Consider the following 16,528-nt stretch of genomic DNA (forward strand, 5'->3'; position numbering starts at 1 on the left):
AACATTAGAAAAATATTACAATTTTAAACTAATTACACCTACTCTAAGCCCCCTAATAAAATAACAAAGACCCCCAAAATAAAAAAATGCCCTACCCTATTCTAAATTACAAAAGTTAAAAAAATAAAAAGATATAAATCAAAAGAAAGTTATTTTATCAAAATGCTCTATTCACAGAAACAAATATTAATTCATGTGGCTTCTTCCCTAAAAAAGCAGTGACAATGCATTTATGTCTAACTACAAATAATGCAAATGCCTCGAGCACAGGGGTGTGACACGATTCAGCAATGAAGTTCATCGAGTTCAACCTATTAAATAATTATTTCGGCCGTAAGCATAACATTCTGAAAAAACAACCGCAATTCATACACAATTATGGGTTTACAACTAAACACTAAAAATGTGCAGTTGTCCATTCTATATTAGTGTTTAATAGAAACATTCAGAATACATTCTGGTTCAATGGGGATCATAGATATCACAAAATGATGTTCAGACTACATGAAGTGTAGACAGGCTAACATTATCACAGAAGGCCTTTAGTAAATTAGTGCTCACACACAAACGGTTATTATAGACACCGGGGCAGAAGCAGACCCTTGTCTGGGTACAGTACCGCAACTTCCCCAGGGAGAGGAGGTTCCAGGCATGTTATGCCCTGATTGGCGGAGAACAAACAGGGCGGGGTAGAGTTTATATATACCAGCTAGTTCATTACTCTGTAGCTTCTTGTGACGTCACTCATCCTGTTAACTGCTACGTCTCTTCCTTATTATCATGGCCGCTCACATGACTACACCAAGAGCTTGGGCTCTCCACCGCGAGTGCATTATTTTTCTCTCACTGCTGTTAATCGGTATTTCTATGCAACAGACAGGTAATTAAAGATCCAGGTTCTCAAAACTGGACTGGCTGAAATTTTAAATGAGTTGGGGGTGTACGTGGAAGTCTTATTTAACTGCCATCAATGTTTTAAGCTAGCTATGATGATTCACAGTGATGCCAGTTAAGGGTGCAGTAGCGACTTTGTCGGTGTTAACAGACTCTCCACATTCATAACGCGCAGCTCTTTAAGGCTTGTTTGCATTCTACCGTTTGTGCTTACAATGTAATAGACTGAGCTCCCACTAGAAGTGTACAGTGCGCTACAGTTCAGTAGCCACACACCTGGATTGGCAGCTGTGCTCACAATTCATAAGCTCTGATTAACTACAATTACTCTTTTCCTGAGAGATCGACATAGCCCCTGTAGGGATGTTTCCCCTAGAGAATTGGCAGGATTGATGGTGCTTGCTGGTTTCGGGTTTAGAAGTGGTAACTTTACCAAGCTAAGTCTTTTTCGGTTGGTATACTTTGTTGCCCCACTGACTGTCTTTCTCAGTATATTTGAGTATTCATATCCCAGGCAGATATAAACAGCTTTGCCCATTTAGAAGAGTCACTAAATCTTGTTTGACTTGATTACCCTCCAGCTTAAGAGGTAATTCCCATTGTTTGTTGTTAGACTAGTTTATGTTGTTGCTACAGATGGCTCCATTGTCAATCATAGTATAAACAACTTAAAACGACCTCCTTGCTACAGTTTTTTTCCCAGAAGCACACCTAGGTAAACTGGCACTCGCTGGTCTTTCCAAAAAAATCTTTTACTGTGTGAAAGTAGTGACGTTTCGAGGACAAAGTATCCCCTTCCTCAGACTGAGGAAGGGGATACTTTGTCCCCGAAACGTCATTACTTTCAGGAAGGGGATACTTTGTTCCCGAAACGTCACTACTTTCACAGTAAAAGATTTTTTTTTGGAAAGACCAGCGAGTTCCAGCTTTGTATTCAGATATATTTAATTACGCTAGCACCTTGGCAGTTGATATACTGAGTGAGAGTGCTCTCCCTTGTTACTATATATATATATATATATATATATATATATATATATATATATATATATATATATATTTTTTTTTATTTTTATATATATATATTTTTTATTTTTATATATATATATTTTTTATTTTTATATATATATATATATTTTTTATTTTATATATATATATATATATATATATTATTTTATATATATATATATTTATATTTATTAGAGCTGCAACAACTAATCGTCATAATCGATTATGAAAATAGTTGTCAACGAATCTCATAATCGATTAGTTGGTTTGCAATTAGTTGGTCTGTGCACACCAGCTGCTTCACTCCAATGAACTCCTGCATATGGTATTTTGTTTTATGGTTAAGTCCTTAGTATACGTTTACAACTACCCCTGGCTTATGTGCAACCCAGATATAATAGTCATCATTTGGATTGTTATTTGGTGATTTGGAACTATGCTTTTCATGATATAGTGCCAAGCTTGTTGTTTACACCTTGCCCCTAGATTAATGGGAGTTAGATAATAGTGCACATCAATTTAAATGTTTGCACAATTATTAGCGTATTGCTTGCTATTGCTGGTTATATGTACTGTATAAATAAATGTATAAGGCTTTGTCCTGTTATTGATATACAGTCCTTAGCGCTTTTGATTTTTTTTTTTTTTTTTTTATATTTTTAATAAATTGTGATAATATGTACCAGATTCAGCCTTTATAAGTATATGTCTGTTATTTTTAGACCAGACTAGATATTTCCCCTAACCTTATAGCTGGTTATTTACCATTGCATATAGATATTCAAGATATTTTTATGTTAGAATGAAGTCAAGGGTTACTTTATTGAGAGGCCCCTTGCCGAGGTAGAAAACACTTAGCATTGGTGAAGAGCTAACAAAGATAAATATCCCACTTTGGTGCAATTGGCAAAACCCTACTTATACACCTCAACAGCCTTTTCTCTGCTGCAGGAAATATAGCTGCAAACAGAGAACCAGCCTTAGCCAGAAGCATGTGGACATGTTGAGATTTTTGCATTTCAATGCAAAGTTTTTGAAAGAGTGAATAACAGAATGTTATTAATAGTGATAGTCTAACTCTTTCTAGTTCTACCTCTTTTCAAACAGTTTGTGGTTTTGTTTAATTATAAAACTGTGCTCTGCTGCTTAAAAATTGAAGAAACAGTTGTGTTAATGTAAAGTTTTCGTCTGAAGTTTATATTTGTAACACTCATTATGTGGATTTTATTTAAAGCATAGAAAACTATTATTGATTCTCTTTTTATCTGATTAGTCGATTAATCGAAAAAATAATTGGCCGATTAATCGATTATGAAAATAATCGTTAGTTGCAGCCCTAATATATATATATCACTGATAGTCAAAGCAGATCAAAGGCATTGATGACTGTCAGCAATTTTGTTTCTGTCTGAGTTTAGTAAATTGTCCCCTGAATTATGATTCAAACACAGTCCTTAAATTAAAGGGGAATTAAACCCAGTTTTTACCTTAGTGATTCAGATAGAGCATGGGATTTTAAATAACTTTTAAATGATCTAATTTGTTTTGCTCTTTTGGTATCCTTTGTGGAAGGGCATACCTATATAGGCCCAGGAGCTGCTGATTGGTGGCTGCACATGTATGCCTCTTGCCGTTGGTCTATTTAGTTCATCTAGCTTCCAATGCAACTGATGCCAAGACAATGAAGAAAATTAGATAATATACGTAAATTGTAAAGTTATTTAACGTATGCTATATCTTAAGTATGAAAGTAAAAAAGTTTAATTTCCCTATGGGGTAAAAGCTGGTTCCTACTTGCATTGCATATTTTGTTTATAAAATTATTAAAACTCATATTTCTTTGTTCTAAAATTTAGTATGGCAACAAATTCCAACAAATGAGATACCAAAAGAGAGACAAAGCTCTTTAATTTGTAATTTTAGCACTATTGACCCTACAAGGCTGTATTTAACTCCCACAAAGGAGTTGTACACATAGTTGGGGGTCAATTTATCAAGCTGCGGCAGACAGGGGTTTACATACGCGCCCCTGTCTGCCGCAGCTTGCTTCTGGTGGGCTGAATTCCGCTGCCGAAATTCAGCATTGCAGAAGAACGCAATTTTGCGCTCTTGTGCATTGCCGCCCCTGCCTGCGCGCAGCCAATCGCGCACGGGCAGGAGCTGTCAATCTCCCCAGTCGGATGTGACCAGGGAGATTGAAATACGCCACCTAAGAGGTGGCAAAGAGTTTAGGAAGCAGCGGTCATTGTTAAATACGGACTGCAGGTTCTCTTGTGAGAACCTGCAGTTGTTGTAGGGGGTCGAAGGCTGGCAAAGCCTTTGATAAATCGACCCCTTAAAGTCTTGTTAGAGAGCTGCAGAGAACTGATGGTCGTAAGTGGGAATAGTAGATAAACCGTTCCATTTCTGCTCAGGACCTTTGCAGGGGTTAAACACATACATGGAAGGGCAGAGCATATTGTTTTTGCTCTATAATGATCATTTAAGATTTGATGTGCTAATAATCGGTTCTGTTTTTCATTTCTATTTAAAAAAAATAAGCACTTTCATAGTGGGTATGAAAATAAATTATTTATACTTTTTTTTCTTTTTGTTCATTGTTAAACATGACTGCACATTTTTATCCTGTAAACACTATTTTGATATTTTTTTATCTTAAAGGGTTTATTCAGAATTTAATTACTATAATATTCAATCACTTTTTATTTTAATAGAAAAGTGCCAATCCAGAGGTGACTGCTCGTGCTGTAACGCAGAGCTACTCTCTTGTAATTGAAAATTAAAAAAAAGCACTGGGTGGGGAATGCAGCTAAAGGACAGTTTTGATGGTATTTGTATATAGCAATGCACATTTCATGTTCCTTTTTAATATTTTTTTTTCCATTTGAAAGGTAAAAAACACTTTGCAAACATGGGTTGGACAGTAAATGTAAAGTAATGTTTCTAAAGTAGGATACTATTGACATCAGGGAAGGAAATACGTATTTGTTTGTTATATTTCCATTAACACCTGCTTTCATTTTATTACCTTTTCACAATATCATTTGTCCTATCTAAACATTACTGTACTGACCTTTGTTCAAACCAACACCATAAAATGATAGTTGCACATTACATAACTTCAATAAATGACAAATTATACTTTTAGGTTTATATGCATGATTCCTTTTATTAAAGGAACAAGAAAAACTTGTTTTTCTTTCTTGATTCAGATCTAGCAAAGCATACAAATCTTTTCAGTTTACTTCTATTATCAAATGTACTTTGTTTTGATTGCATCCTTTGTTGAAAGACATTTCTAAATAGGTAGTTTTCTGCTATATATTGCAGCTGTTTTGCAAGTTTAACAATGGTATACACTTTGAACACTAGATAGTATTGCTTTCACAAGTGTACCTTTTATTAAAGGGAAATGAAACTCCAACATGTTCGTTCATGATTCAGGTAGAGCATACAATTTTGCACAACTTTCTAATTTACTTTAATTATCTAATTTTCTTTGTTCTCTTGGTACCGAAGAAGGCTCAGGAGCCACAGCTAGCTGCTGATTGGTGGATGTACATATATAACTCTTATCATTGGTTTACTAATGTATTCAGCTATCTCCCAGTAGTGTATTGCTGCTCCTTCAATAATGGATACCAAGACAATGAAGCAAAATTGATATTAGAAGTAAATTAAAAAGTGGTGTAAAATTGTATGCTCTATCTGAGTAATGAAAAAAAAATTGGGTTTCATTCAAAAGCACTCTCGCAAAATTGCTGCTGTAAAGTACTCATGATAGGTGAACACTATCTACCTAGGTATGCTGTTTAACAAATCATACCAAGGGGATGAAGTAAATTTCATTGGTGCTCTGTCTGATACATAATTTTTTTTTGTTTCCTCTCCCATTTTAAAGGGATATGAAATCCTTTTGTGGTTCAGACAGAGCATGCAATTTAAAAAAAAAGAAAAAAAAAGTTTCCTATTTATTTCTATTATCAAATATGCTTAGTTTCTCTTTGATTAAGAAATACCAATGTAGGTGTCTGGACCACTACAGGGCAGAAAATAGTGCTGCCGTCTAGTGCTCTTGTAAATGGATAGCATTCTTGCAAAACTGCTGCCATATCGTGCTCCAGCCACATGCACATTGCTGAGCTTACGCTCCTGCTTTTCCACAAAAAGATAGGTGAACAAAGTAAATTTGATAATTTAATTAAATTAGAATTTTGTTTAAAATTGCATGTTCTATCTGAATCATGAAATAGAAAAAGTTTCATGTCCCTTTTAAAAAATGTTTTTTTTTTTTTTTTTTCCCTAGAGGATTCTACACCAGAGTTTTCTACACCAGCGGTTCCTACACCAGCGGTTTCTACAAACATCATAGATGATACTTCTGATTTTATGAAGAACACCACATCGTCTTCCAACACAAGTGATGACTCTGCTACACCCTTCACTGCTCAAGAAAATCTGAGCACCCCATTATCAAACAAAACAATAATAAGCAATGATACTGTTCAGGTTTCTTCACTTACAACACAAAGGGCTAGAAATGCAGAGTCAGTTAACATGACGGCTGTTTCTAAAATTGTTAAAGCTTTGACACCAATTGTTTCTGATCCAACACAAGATCCAACCTTAGCAGAAGAAAATTTTCTTCAAAGTGATAAAAATACAGTGGCCACTACTGTATCTTCCTCATCAGAACTCGGAGAAAATGATAGCAATGATATTGATTATGACGTTCAAGATCCTTCTGATACAGATGTTAATTTGAATGTAGATGATACGGCTGATAATTTTAATGAAGATGATATACCAGTTGATCGACATCAAGCTGATGATGATGATGATGATACTGATACTAATAATTATGAGGATGACGTTAATGTGAAACTTGGAGCTGGGGTATATGTAGAAGATGGAGACAGTCATTTCTTTTTACATTTGGTTATAATTGGATTTCTGATTGCTATTGTATATGTTGCTTATCACAACAAAAGAAAGGTATGTTTATCTTTTACCTTTACATAAAAATTATTCCCTTGTTAAGCCATTACGTTTTATAAAGCTTTATTTCTCTTGTAAGGTGTATCCAGTCCATGGGTTTATCCATTACTTGTGGGATATTCTCCTTCCCAACAGGAAGCTTCAAGAGGACACCCACAGCAGAGCTGTCTATATAGCTCCTCCCCTAACTGCCACCCCCAGTCATTCTCTTGCAGCTCTCGACAAGATAGGAAGTATCAAGAGATATGTGGTGACTTTGTGACTTAGTGTAGTTTTACCTTCAATCAAAAGTTTATTTTTAAACGGTACCGGCACAAGTAATGGATGAACCCGTGGACTTGATACACCTTACAAGAGAAAACAAAATTTATGCTTACCTGATAAATTTCTTTCTCTTGTGGTGTATCCAGTCCACGGCCCGCCCTGTCACTTTAAGGCAGGTGTTTTTTATTTTTAAACTACAGTCACCACTGCACCCTATAGTTTCTCCTTTTTCTTGCTTGTCTTCAGTCGAATGACTGGGGGTGGCAGTTAGGGGAGGAACTATATAGACAGCTCTGCTGTGGGTGTCCTCTTGCAGCTTCCTGTTGGGAAGGAGAATATCCCACAAGTAATGGATACACCACAAGAGAGAAATTTATCAGGTAAGCATACATTTTGTTTTTTTCTTACCTATCTCTGTGTATACCTTTTTTTTTTTTTTTTCTGCCTGCCTCTCTCTCTTTTGATGGGTGTGATTATCAAAAACTTGCAGGCATGGAGAAATAATTCAAAAGCTTTTCTTTTTCTACCTCAATTATATTGTGATGTATATGTCTCCTTTAAATCCTTCTTAATATGATAAACAGCAAAAATTTGCATTTTCTACATTTCTTTGATGGAATTCTCAATACTGACGTGACTTTTTAGATCTATTTCACCAGACAAGAGAGCTTTAGAAAATCGGGCGTTTTGTATCAGTAAATAATGGAATCAACATAGAGCAGTATAGAAAAATGTTTAAGTTTTATAAAGTCTTGTGAGAAAAACATATTTTGAACTTTTCCTAGAAAGGCTTCTTTCTATCAAGGGTCCCCAGTTACATAGAAACATAAATTTGACAATAGATGAGAACCAAAAAGGCCCATCAAGTCTAAACATACTACATGTTACTTTTTTCTTAGGATAGCGTTATGCATGTCCAGGCACTTTTTGTTTCCACCTCAATTGGAAGTTTATTCCATGAATCCATCACCCTTTCTGTAAAAAAAAAAAAAAAAAAAAGCTTCCTCACATTTCTTGTAAATCTGCTACCCTCTAACTTACAGTGAGATTGTAACCCCTTGTTTTGTCATTTTGTTTTTTTTTTGTGGAAAATGCTTTCAGCTTCCACTTCATTAAGTCCCCTCATATATTTAAAGGTTTCTATCATGTCATTTCTTTTTCCTTCTCTCCTTTAAACTATACATACTTGGGTCACTGTGTACCATTTTAATAGCTCTCCTTTGGACAGTTTCTAGTTTATTTATATCTTTATGAAGATATGGTCTCCAAAACTGAACACAGTATTCCAGATGTGGCATAAGAACCTTGCTATTTCTGCTACTAATACCTCTCCCAATGCAACTAAGTATTCGACTGGCTGCACTGCTGTACTGTGTACCACATTTTAAATAATCTGATAATTCCCAAGTCTTGTTACCTCTTTAGTTACAGTCTGCAGTATACCATTGGCCTTTGGGTTTTTGAATCCTATATCCATAATTTTGCTCTTGATAATATTACATATCAGATCCAATTTATTTGCCCAGTCCTCCAGTTATTTTAATATTACTGTTCATTTGATTAACCCCTTCAGGAACATCAACTCTGTTACAAATTTTTGTATCATCAGCAAACAAGCAAACCTTACCCTAAAGCCCACTTCCAATATCGCTTATGAACATGTTAAACAAAACAGGCCCAAGAACTGACCCTTGGGGAACACCTCTAGTAACTGACCCCTCATTTAAATGTACTCCATTAATTGAAAACATCAGAATTCTATCCTTAAGCCAGCATTCTACCCACTTAATAATCTTAGCATTTTCTCCAAGGCAATACATTTTGTGCATGTTTGTTTTGTGGGAGTGTCAAATGCTTTGCTAAAGTCTAGATATACATCATCTACGGCTCCTCCATAATTTAGTTACCTGGTCAAAGAAATAAATTGGATTAGTCTGACATGATCTTCCAGTAGTGATGCCATAGGGACTCAGTAGTTGAACAAAGTGCAGTAGTTGAAAAGTTGCTACATTTCCTCTGTGTTGCCTCCAGCTAAGGCTTGCAGCATGCCGGACAGATAGCTCAGCATGCTAAGGCACTGTGGCTGAGCTCTGTAGTAACCCAAGGGTTGCAGGTTCTAACCCCGGCGAGGTACACTCAGCCTTTCATCCTTCCGAGGTCGATTAAATGAGCAGCGCCTTGAGACCCTTACGGGGGTGATTAGCCGCACTTTACAAGTACCCCATACATACATGCTGGAAGTTGTAGTTCCCAGCAATAGCTTAGAGGTGTGCTGTAGGCCAGTGATTTTTAACCTTTTTTTTGCCGTGGCACACTTTTTTACATTAAAAAATCCTGTGGCACACCACCATCCCAAAATATAAAAAAAATCACACATTGTAGCCTAATACAGCATATATATATATACACATACACACCAACACACACATACTGTATGTATTGTGCTGTTATGCCATGCCTCCTACAAACTACCCCTGCACTGGGAGTAAAAAACAAGCAAAGTTTAAAAAAATATGTCACACTGTTGTCAGTCTGCCGTGGCACACCTGAGGATCTCTCACGGCACACTAGTGTGCCGTGGCACACTGGTTGAAAAACACTGCTGTAGGCTACTTGTAAATGGTAATCTTTATGTATATTAATTCCTTTCTCAAGTAATTGATTGCTGTGTCCCTACATAGCATCCTAGGCTAGTGTGTCTAAAATAAGATTGGGATTTGTATCTTTTAATATGACTATTTGCTGTTGCATGTGAAAGAAATTTACATATTTATAGTTTGATAAAACACTTTTTATACACCTAGACTTGATTTAGATCATACATTTTTTGTTTTTCCTTTTTTAGAAATTATTATAAACTTGCAGACTTTTTGAAATACAGGCATTTATGTTATTAATAAATTATCTAACTTTTTATTTTTAGATTTTCCTTGTGCTGCAGAAAAGAAAATGGCGTGATGGTCTTTGTTCTAAAAACACAGGTTACCATCGATTGGATCAGAATGTAAACGAAGCAATGCCTTCACTGAAAATGACCAATGATTATGTTTTTTGAAAGACTCTAAAGACTTTCTTCTATATCTTGCCATTTTTTTTTACAATATTTTGCCATAAGCTCTATCTTTGATGATTTGAGACTGCACTTTTTTTCTCTAAAATTATAGTTTGTTTCCTTTTTTTGTATTGCAACAGGGCATTTTATTTTTACTCTTTGAAATGTGACAATCCTATATCTGTTTTTTTTAATGCAGTAAATTAACAAATATGTAATGTTATTTGATTGAGCATCTGTGCTATAGCAAAGGAAAATATTTTGATTTCTTCTTTTTCTGTGTGCCTTTGGTAGAGAATACGTAAATAAGGATTTGCAAGTATTCCAATGTTTAACTAGGGTAATGTATATTTCATATTCATATCAATCTAATGAAAAAAATAAAATATATATAATTATTTTAAAAACAATATCGATGCAAAGATCGAATCAAAGATTTTGAAGCTTATATACATTTTCTTCCCCTTTTTAATAGAGATATCAGGGACATTATATTGTATTTTAGTAGGTTAAGACTTGAAAAATTGAAGATTACACACACACAATATATATATATATATATATATATATATATATATATATATATATAATGTGTGTACATATTTTTATTTTGATACTGATAATACTATGTGCAAATTTGGAACTAGATGTACATTTTAACAGCTTTAGACATAGGGCTTTTTTCTATCACTTTCCATAGCTCAAGAAAATCCACTCGGTTTACCATTTAAAGATGAAGAGTAAATTATTTCTAGAAGTTGGAAGATAGCTATTTAGTTGTTTGAACAGCTTGCCTATTGCAAGACTGCATAAATATATAGTAATTACAAGGTGTTTTGTCCCTTTAAGACTATTCCCCAAAGTAGAAAGATGTGCTGTTTAACGGTACATAGAACCCCACATGTTTCTTTGATTCAGTAAGAGCATACCATTTTAAACAACTTTCTAATTTACTTCAATTATCAATTATTTATTCTCTTGGTATCTTTTGATGAAAAGCGTAATTTTAAGAGCCTGTCCATTTTTGGAGAACTATTCAGCAGGAGTTTGGCAAGAATGTTATCCTTTGCAAGAGAACTAGATGGCAATACAATTTCCTGCCTTGTAGTGCTCTACACACCTACATAGGTATCAACAAAGAATACCATGTGAACAAAGCAAATTTGATAATAGAAGAAATTTGGAAGCTTTTTAATAATGTTATGTTCTGTCTGAATCACAAAATATTTTTTTTGGGTTTCATAGCCCTAAGTGTAAACCTAGACTATAAGCTACAATCTATTGTGTTGAGCTGCTACATGAGCTATTTCACATAACTTGATTCCTTCAACTTATTGGCTGGTAGTATTGCTCTTTGCTGCAAAGGTTTATTATGTTGTTTACCAGGAAACCTTGTGTAATTAGGGATTCCACAAAAGGTTTACTTTAGTGTTGCTACTTGTGAAAAGAGGACAGCTTTTGCAATATATACAGTATTCAAGGACCATTATATGCAACTGGTGCATAATAGACAACGCAAAAACTCTTTGAATTTCAAATGTGCAGTAGATTTCCCCCCCCCCCTTTTCATCTCTGTCCCCTGTATCATGTGATAGCTGCCAATCAATCACCCAGACTCACTGCACATGCTCAGTAGGAGCTGGTGCCTCAGAACAATTTCATAATGGAATTAAATTGGAAAGTTGTTTAGAATTGCACATTCTATTTGAATTATGAAAGTTTAATTTTGACTTTCATGGCCCATTCAGATTGCTGTTGGGTATGTATGGGTTTCCTTAGTAAAGTTGAAGCCTTAATCTTTCTGTGGCTAAAATCAGCTGCTCAAAATTAAATCTTCCATAAAATGTTTGAGCATAAGAAAATGTGAAATTTATATTCCCCCTTTTTTTTTTTTTTGTCTGCTTATCCTTTAAACTGAAAATTGTGCTTTTTCCCCACTTTCCTTCCCAGAGAGGCCTGGAAGCATACTTAAGTATGCTGTATTTTATTGGACTTAGCTCCATTTTTCTAATTGCTTACATTTGTGCTCAAGAATATTTATATCTTGCCCTGTCTGATCACAGCAAAGGACATGAGATAAACATACTGAAGCATTTCAAGGGATATGTTCGTGGACTGCTCTTAACAAATCCTTGTTTATTTTGATAACAAGCCCTAGTTTTAAATTCTTAGAAGAACCAAAAAACCAAAGGATTCTGGGTAAGATATGCAAATTAGGTTCACATTGACGCACCTTTTTACTTAGTCTGCTCTAACCCTAGCTAAGCTTATAAGCTGTGTGAACAGCGATGCTTTGGCGTTAAGGGAATCTGCTGAAAAGCAGTCTTGAAGTAAAAAGGTGTGTCGTGAACCTAATTTGCATATCTTACCCAGTATCCTTTGCTGCATTGGAAACCATGTATTCCAGAGGTTTTCTGTGGGAAAAACAAGCCTTCTGGCCTGTCTAGATTTGTTAATGAACTACACAAGTTATTTTCTATATTTTGTGCGTAGTGGAGGATTTTAAACTTACCTTTTACCTCCCCCTAATTTTAAACGTTGATATCTATATATCTCAAAAGTTAAATACCTTTTTTAAAGTGTACTTAAATGGATATGACACCCATTTTTTTTTCTTTCATGATTCAGATAGAGCATGCAGTTTTAAGCACCTTTCTAATTTACTCTTATTAATTTTTCTCTTATCTTTATTTTAAAAAGCAGGAATGTATGCTTAGGAGCTGGCCCATTTTTGGTTCAGCACCCTAGGTAGGGCTTGCTGATTGGTTTCTATATTTAGCCACCAATCAGCAAGTTCTACCTAAGCACTGAACCAAAGACTCCTAAGCTTTACATTCCTGCGTTTTAAAATAAAGATACAAAGAGAACAAAGAAAAAGTGATAATAGGAGAAAATTAGAAAGTTGCTTAAAATTGCATGCTCTATCTGAATCATGAAAGAAAACAAAATGTGGGTTTCATATCCCTTTAATTGTTCGAATATCTGAGAAAGCTATGTTTAATTTAGACTTTAGTTTTTCATTTCTGTCTCGGGCTGATAAATTTTAATCTTTTGCCCTATTTCATGGTACAAATAAAACTAGCTAGGTTTATAACATACCTGTACAAATATACTATCTGGTATGGTTTACAGAAATACATTGTTTGCAGAATATTACGTTAGATTTGTTTTTATGCACCCTTAAAGGGACACTAAACCCCAATTATGTTTTATCTGCAATCGCAATATTAACATATTTTCTATTTTGTAACTTGCATTGCGTAACAAAGAAGTACCATACATTCGCAATCCAATTTTGAAAAACCAAATATTTCCAAACCCATCACCGGCTATGATTTCCCATCCTCCAATTTAAACTGATAACTCAGGTTATGATAATGGGGGAGTTTGCCGCTATGCGCATGCGCAAACTGCTCAATTGTCATACTCTACGTCAGTCACATCAATAGAGCAGACCGGCTGTATCGATGTTAGAGCTGATGACTGCACTGCGAGAATCTCCCTGAAAATGAGCATAAATTCAATCATTATTGAAATTGACATAACATAGGAGGGGATATGCGTAAATGTATGGATCGCATGTGCATGGTGACACTATAGTAAATTAATTATATGCTAGAAATCGCCATCGGATTGGAAATGGATTTCTATAATGCACGACCCATTTTAGAGGGTTGTCTTGAACGTCATAGCCGAAAATGATAGATTAATATTATAATGCTTAGAAACATCATTTGAGTTTAAAAGTAGGTACTTTATAATATATGCACCTTTTTGTTTTTTGAAATTTGTGTTCCCGGTGTACACTATAAAAAACAAAGCTTTGGAATCCTTTAATTAATGGACACTAATTGTAGATATGCTGATGGAATGTTTCCTATTGTATATTTTTGTAAGACATTGTTTATCAATGTTACACCACTGTATTTTAACATGGTAGAATTTTCTATTTTTGGGGTAATCGGATTTCTATATTTTAAAGCATGAAGTTTTATGCTCGCTACGCTAATTGCGCAACAGAAATAGTGAGGCTGCTTCATTCAACAGTAAGCAGTCTCACTGTTTCTGTTGCGCAAATAGCGTAGCGAGTTGCACATGCGCGGTTCATCTTGCAGGTTCACAGCGTGCTGTGATTAATTTACATGGTGCGCATAGTGAGGCTCTGATTGTCTGAAAGACCTGCCAGTCAAAAATGCTTAAGAGAAAATCGTTGAGAGAGGCTGCTTTAAATCAGGTAACGGAACCTGACAAAAATGTTCATTATTAAAAGTGGATTTGACTTTGGAATGCAAAAAGCATATCAATATGCTAGTTAGGACAAAAGCTTTCATTATATGTGATTTTATGTTGGCTTATTTACCATCACTTTAACTTAAAAAATCCTCCATTTATTTTTTTTAATTACCAAGTAAATAAAGCTTCCATAAGCTATTACATGTGTGAATGGGAAATGTGTTGCAGTATGTTACAATAAAAAAGACGTTTTTTTTTTTTTTTTTTAAAGTTATCTTTGTATTAATACATTTTGTGGTACTGCTCTTTTTTTCAGATAATAAAGTACATACACAATGATGGGTTATAAGCCTATACCTCAATAAATTATGTTTAAATACAATTCATAATCTCCTTTTTTTGTTAGACTGGTATGTTGAATTTAAATGTTCTGTAATTGTGTGATCTAGTGTGTACGATGTGTAAAAGTTGTGAGTTCTGCCAGGGAGACCAAATAGTTACACAAAGTGGGTTGTTGTAGCACATCCAATTGCAAATAATGCTTTTATATTAAAATTTGGATCTTAGTTACACAATACATGTTCACTGGTCCTATTACTACAATACTTTGCCTTTATGGCTAAATCTTTCCTGCTTCTCTCTTTAACCCCTTAATGGCAGTGGCTATCATATTCGCTGCAAGGGGTCAAATAGCGCAGCTCTTGACGACAGCTTCAAGAGCGCGCTATTGCCAAATTCCTTGTGGGCTAAAAACCCTTAGACACATGATATAAGGGTATGTCTGTGTTAAGAGGTTAAAATAAGACTCCCTGTCTTTATTTATTTATATATATATATATTATATATATATATATATATATATATTCAAAATTTAAATCCACAAAATTTGGTTTAGCACACTTTACAAAAACGGAGTTTAGATACATCTTTGGGAGGGTTGCCAATGAGACCCAATAGTTAAAATGGATATTGGCGCACACTGCTGCTCCTTCAATAAGGGATAGCAAGAGAATTTAAGCAAAATTGGTAATAGATGAAAATTGGAAATAATGTTTGGTTTAATGTTCCTTAAAAGCTTAGAACAAGTAAATACAAACGTACCTCATTTTATTGAGCTTTGCAGATATTGCTCTTTTTACAATTTGAAGGTTTGTGGCAACCCTAAGTCGAGCAAGTCTATAGGAGAAGCCATTTTCCAACATATATCTATAAATAAATATATATATATAGTGTGTGTGTGTGTGTGTATATATATATATATATATATATATATATATATATATATATATATATATATATATATATATATACACACACACACACCATAAGCAAAAGGATTGACTCACTGAAGGCTCAGGTTATGGCATTTTTTAATTTAAATTAAGGTATGTACATTGTTTTTAGACATAATGTTATTGCACACTTAATAGACTACAGTATAGTGTAAACATAACTTTTTATATGCACTGGGAAGCAAAAAAAAATGAATGTGACTCACTTTATTTCTAAACTAGCTTTAATGCGGTGGTCTGGAACTAAACACGCAACATCTCAGAGGTATGCCTATAATTGTAGATAAAAAAAGAAAACCCATTGCAGAAGTTCCAACAAATGTGTTGCATTTGCAGGTTGCTTTGCTTTCACCCTTCTGTGCAGTTCAACCAAAACCAGCTCAATGGGGTTTAAAGTCTGAAAACTGTGTCGGTTTAATGCCTCCTGAGTCCTGCCTTATTCTTCGCTTCTAAGGTATTTCTGACATAACTTAAAGGTTTGTTTTTGTTAATTACCTTGATGTTGGATGAACCCCTGAACACCTAGGTTTATACCAGAGGGTATTGTATGGCGCTGCAAAATGCTGTGATAATGTTTTTAGCTCAGAATTCCACTCGGTGCAAGTCATTGACTGGATCCAGCAAAAGAGCCCCATACCATCACGCTTCCTTTCTCTATGTTTGACAGTTGATGTCACATAATGAGGAACCACCAATCAATATTCCCATTACATTTTTTTCATTCTTAATTTAGACCTATAAAGTTTATCTGGCTATGATTTTTGTTGCTTTGTAACAGCATTTCAAC

General features: G+C 34.7%; 1 protein-coding gene across 1 annotated transcript; it reads left to right on the forward strand.

Moving 5' to 3' along the window:
* The first annotated feature begins 744 nt into the window (after nucleotides 1-744).
* On the forward strand, nucleotides 745-14,831 carry C6H5orf15 (chromosome 6 C5orf15 homolog). The gene is made up of 3 exons (XM_053717221.1): nucleotides 745-880; nucleotides 6,209-6,897; nucleotides 10,088-14,831. The coding sequence occupies exons 1-3, from the start codon at nucleotides 781-783 to the stop codon at nucleotides 10,217-10,219; spliced, it is 921 nt and encodes a 306-aa protein (XP_053573196.1). The 5' UTR covers nucleotides 745-780; the 3' UTR covers nucleotides 10,220-14,831.
* Nucleotides 14,832-16,528: the final 1,697 nt, after the last annotated feature.

Source organism: Bombina bombina, chromosome 6, assembly GCF_027579735.1.
Source record: "Bombina bombina isolate aBomBom1 chromosome 6, aBomBom1.pri, whole genome shotgun sequence".
Taxonomy (NCBI): Eukaryota; Metazoa; Chordata; class Amphibia; order Anura; family Bombinatoridae; genus Bombina; species Bombina bombina.

Bases quoted from the DNA above. Each gene is read 5' to 3' on its own strand.
- C6H5orf15 (XM_053717221.1), top strand. From the start codon at position 781: ATGGCCGCTCACATGACTACACCAAGAGCTTGGGCTCTCCACCGCGAG. The intron at 881-6,208 runs GTAATTAAAGAT...TTTTTTCCCTAG, and splicing joins TATTTCTATGCAACAGACAG to AGGATTCTACACCAGAGTTT. The intron at 6,898-10,087 runs GTATGTTTATCT...TTTTATTTTTAG, and splicing joins CTTATCACAACAAAAGAAAG to ATTTTCCTTGTGCTGCAGAA.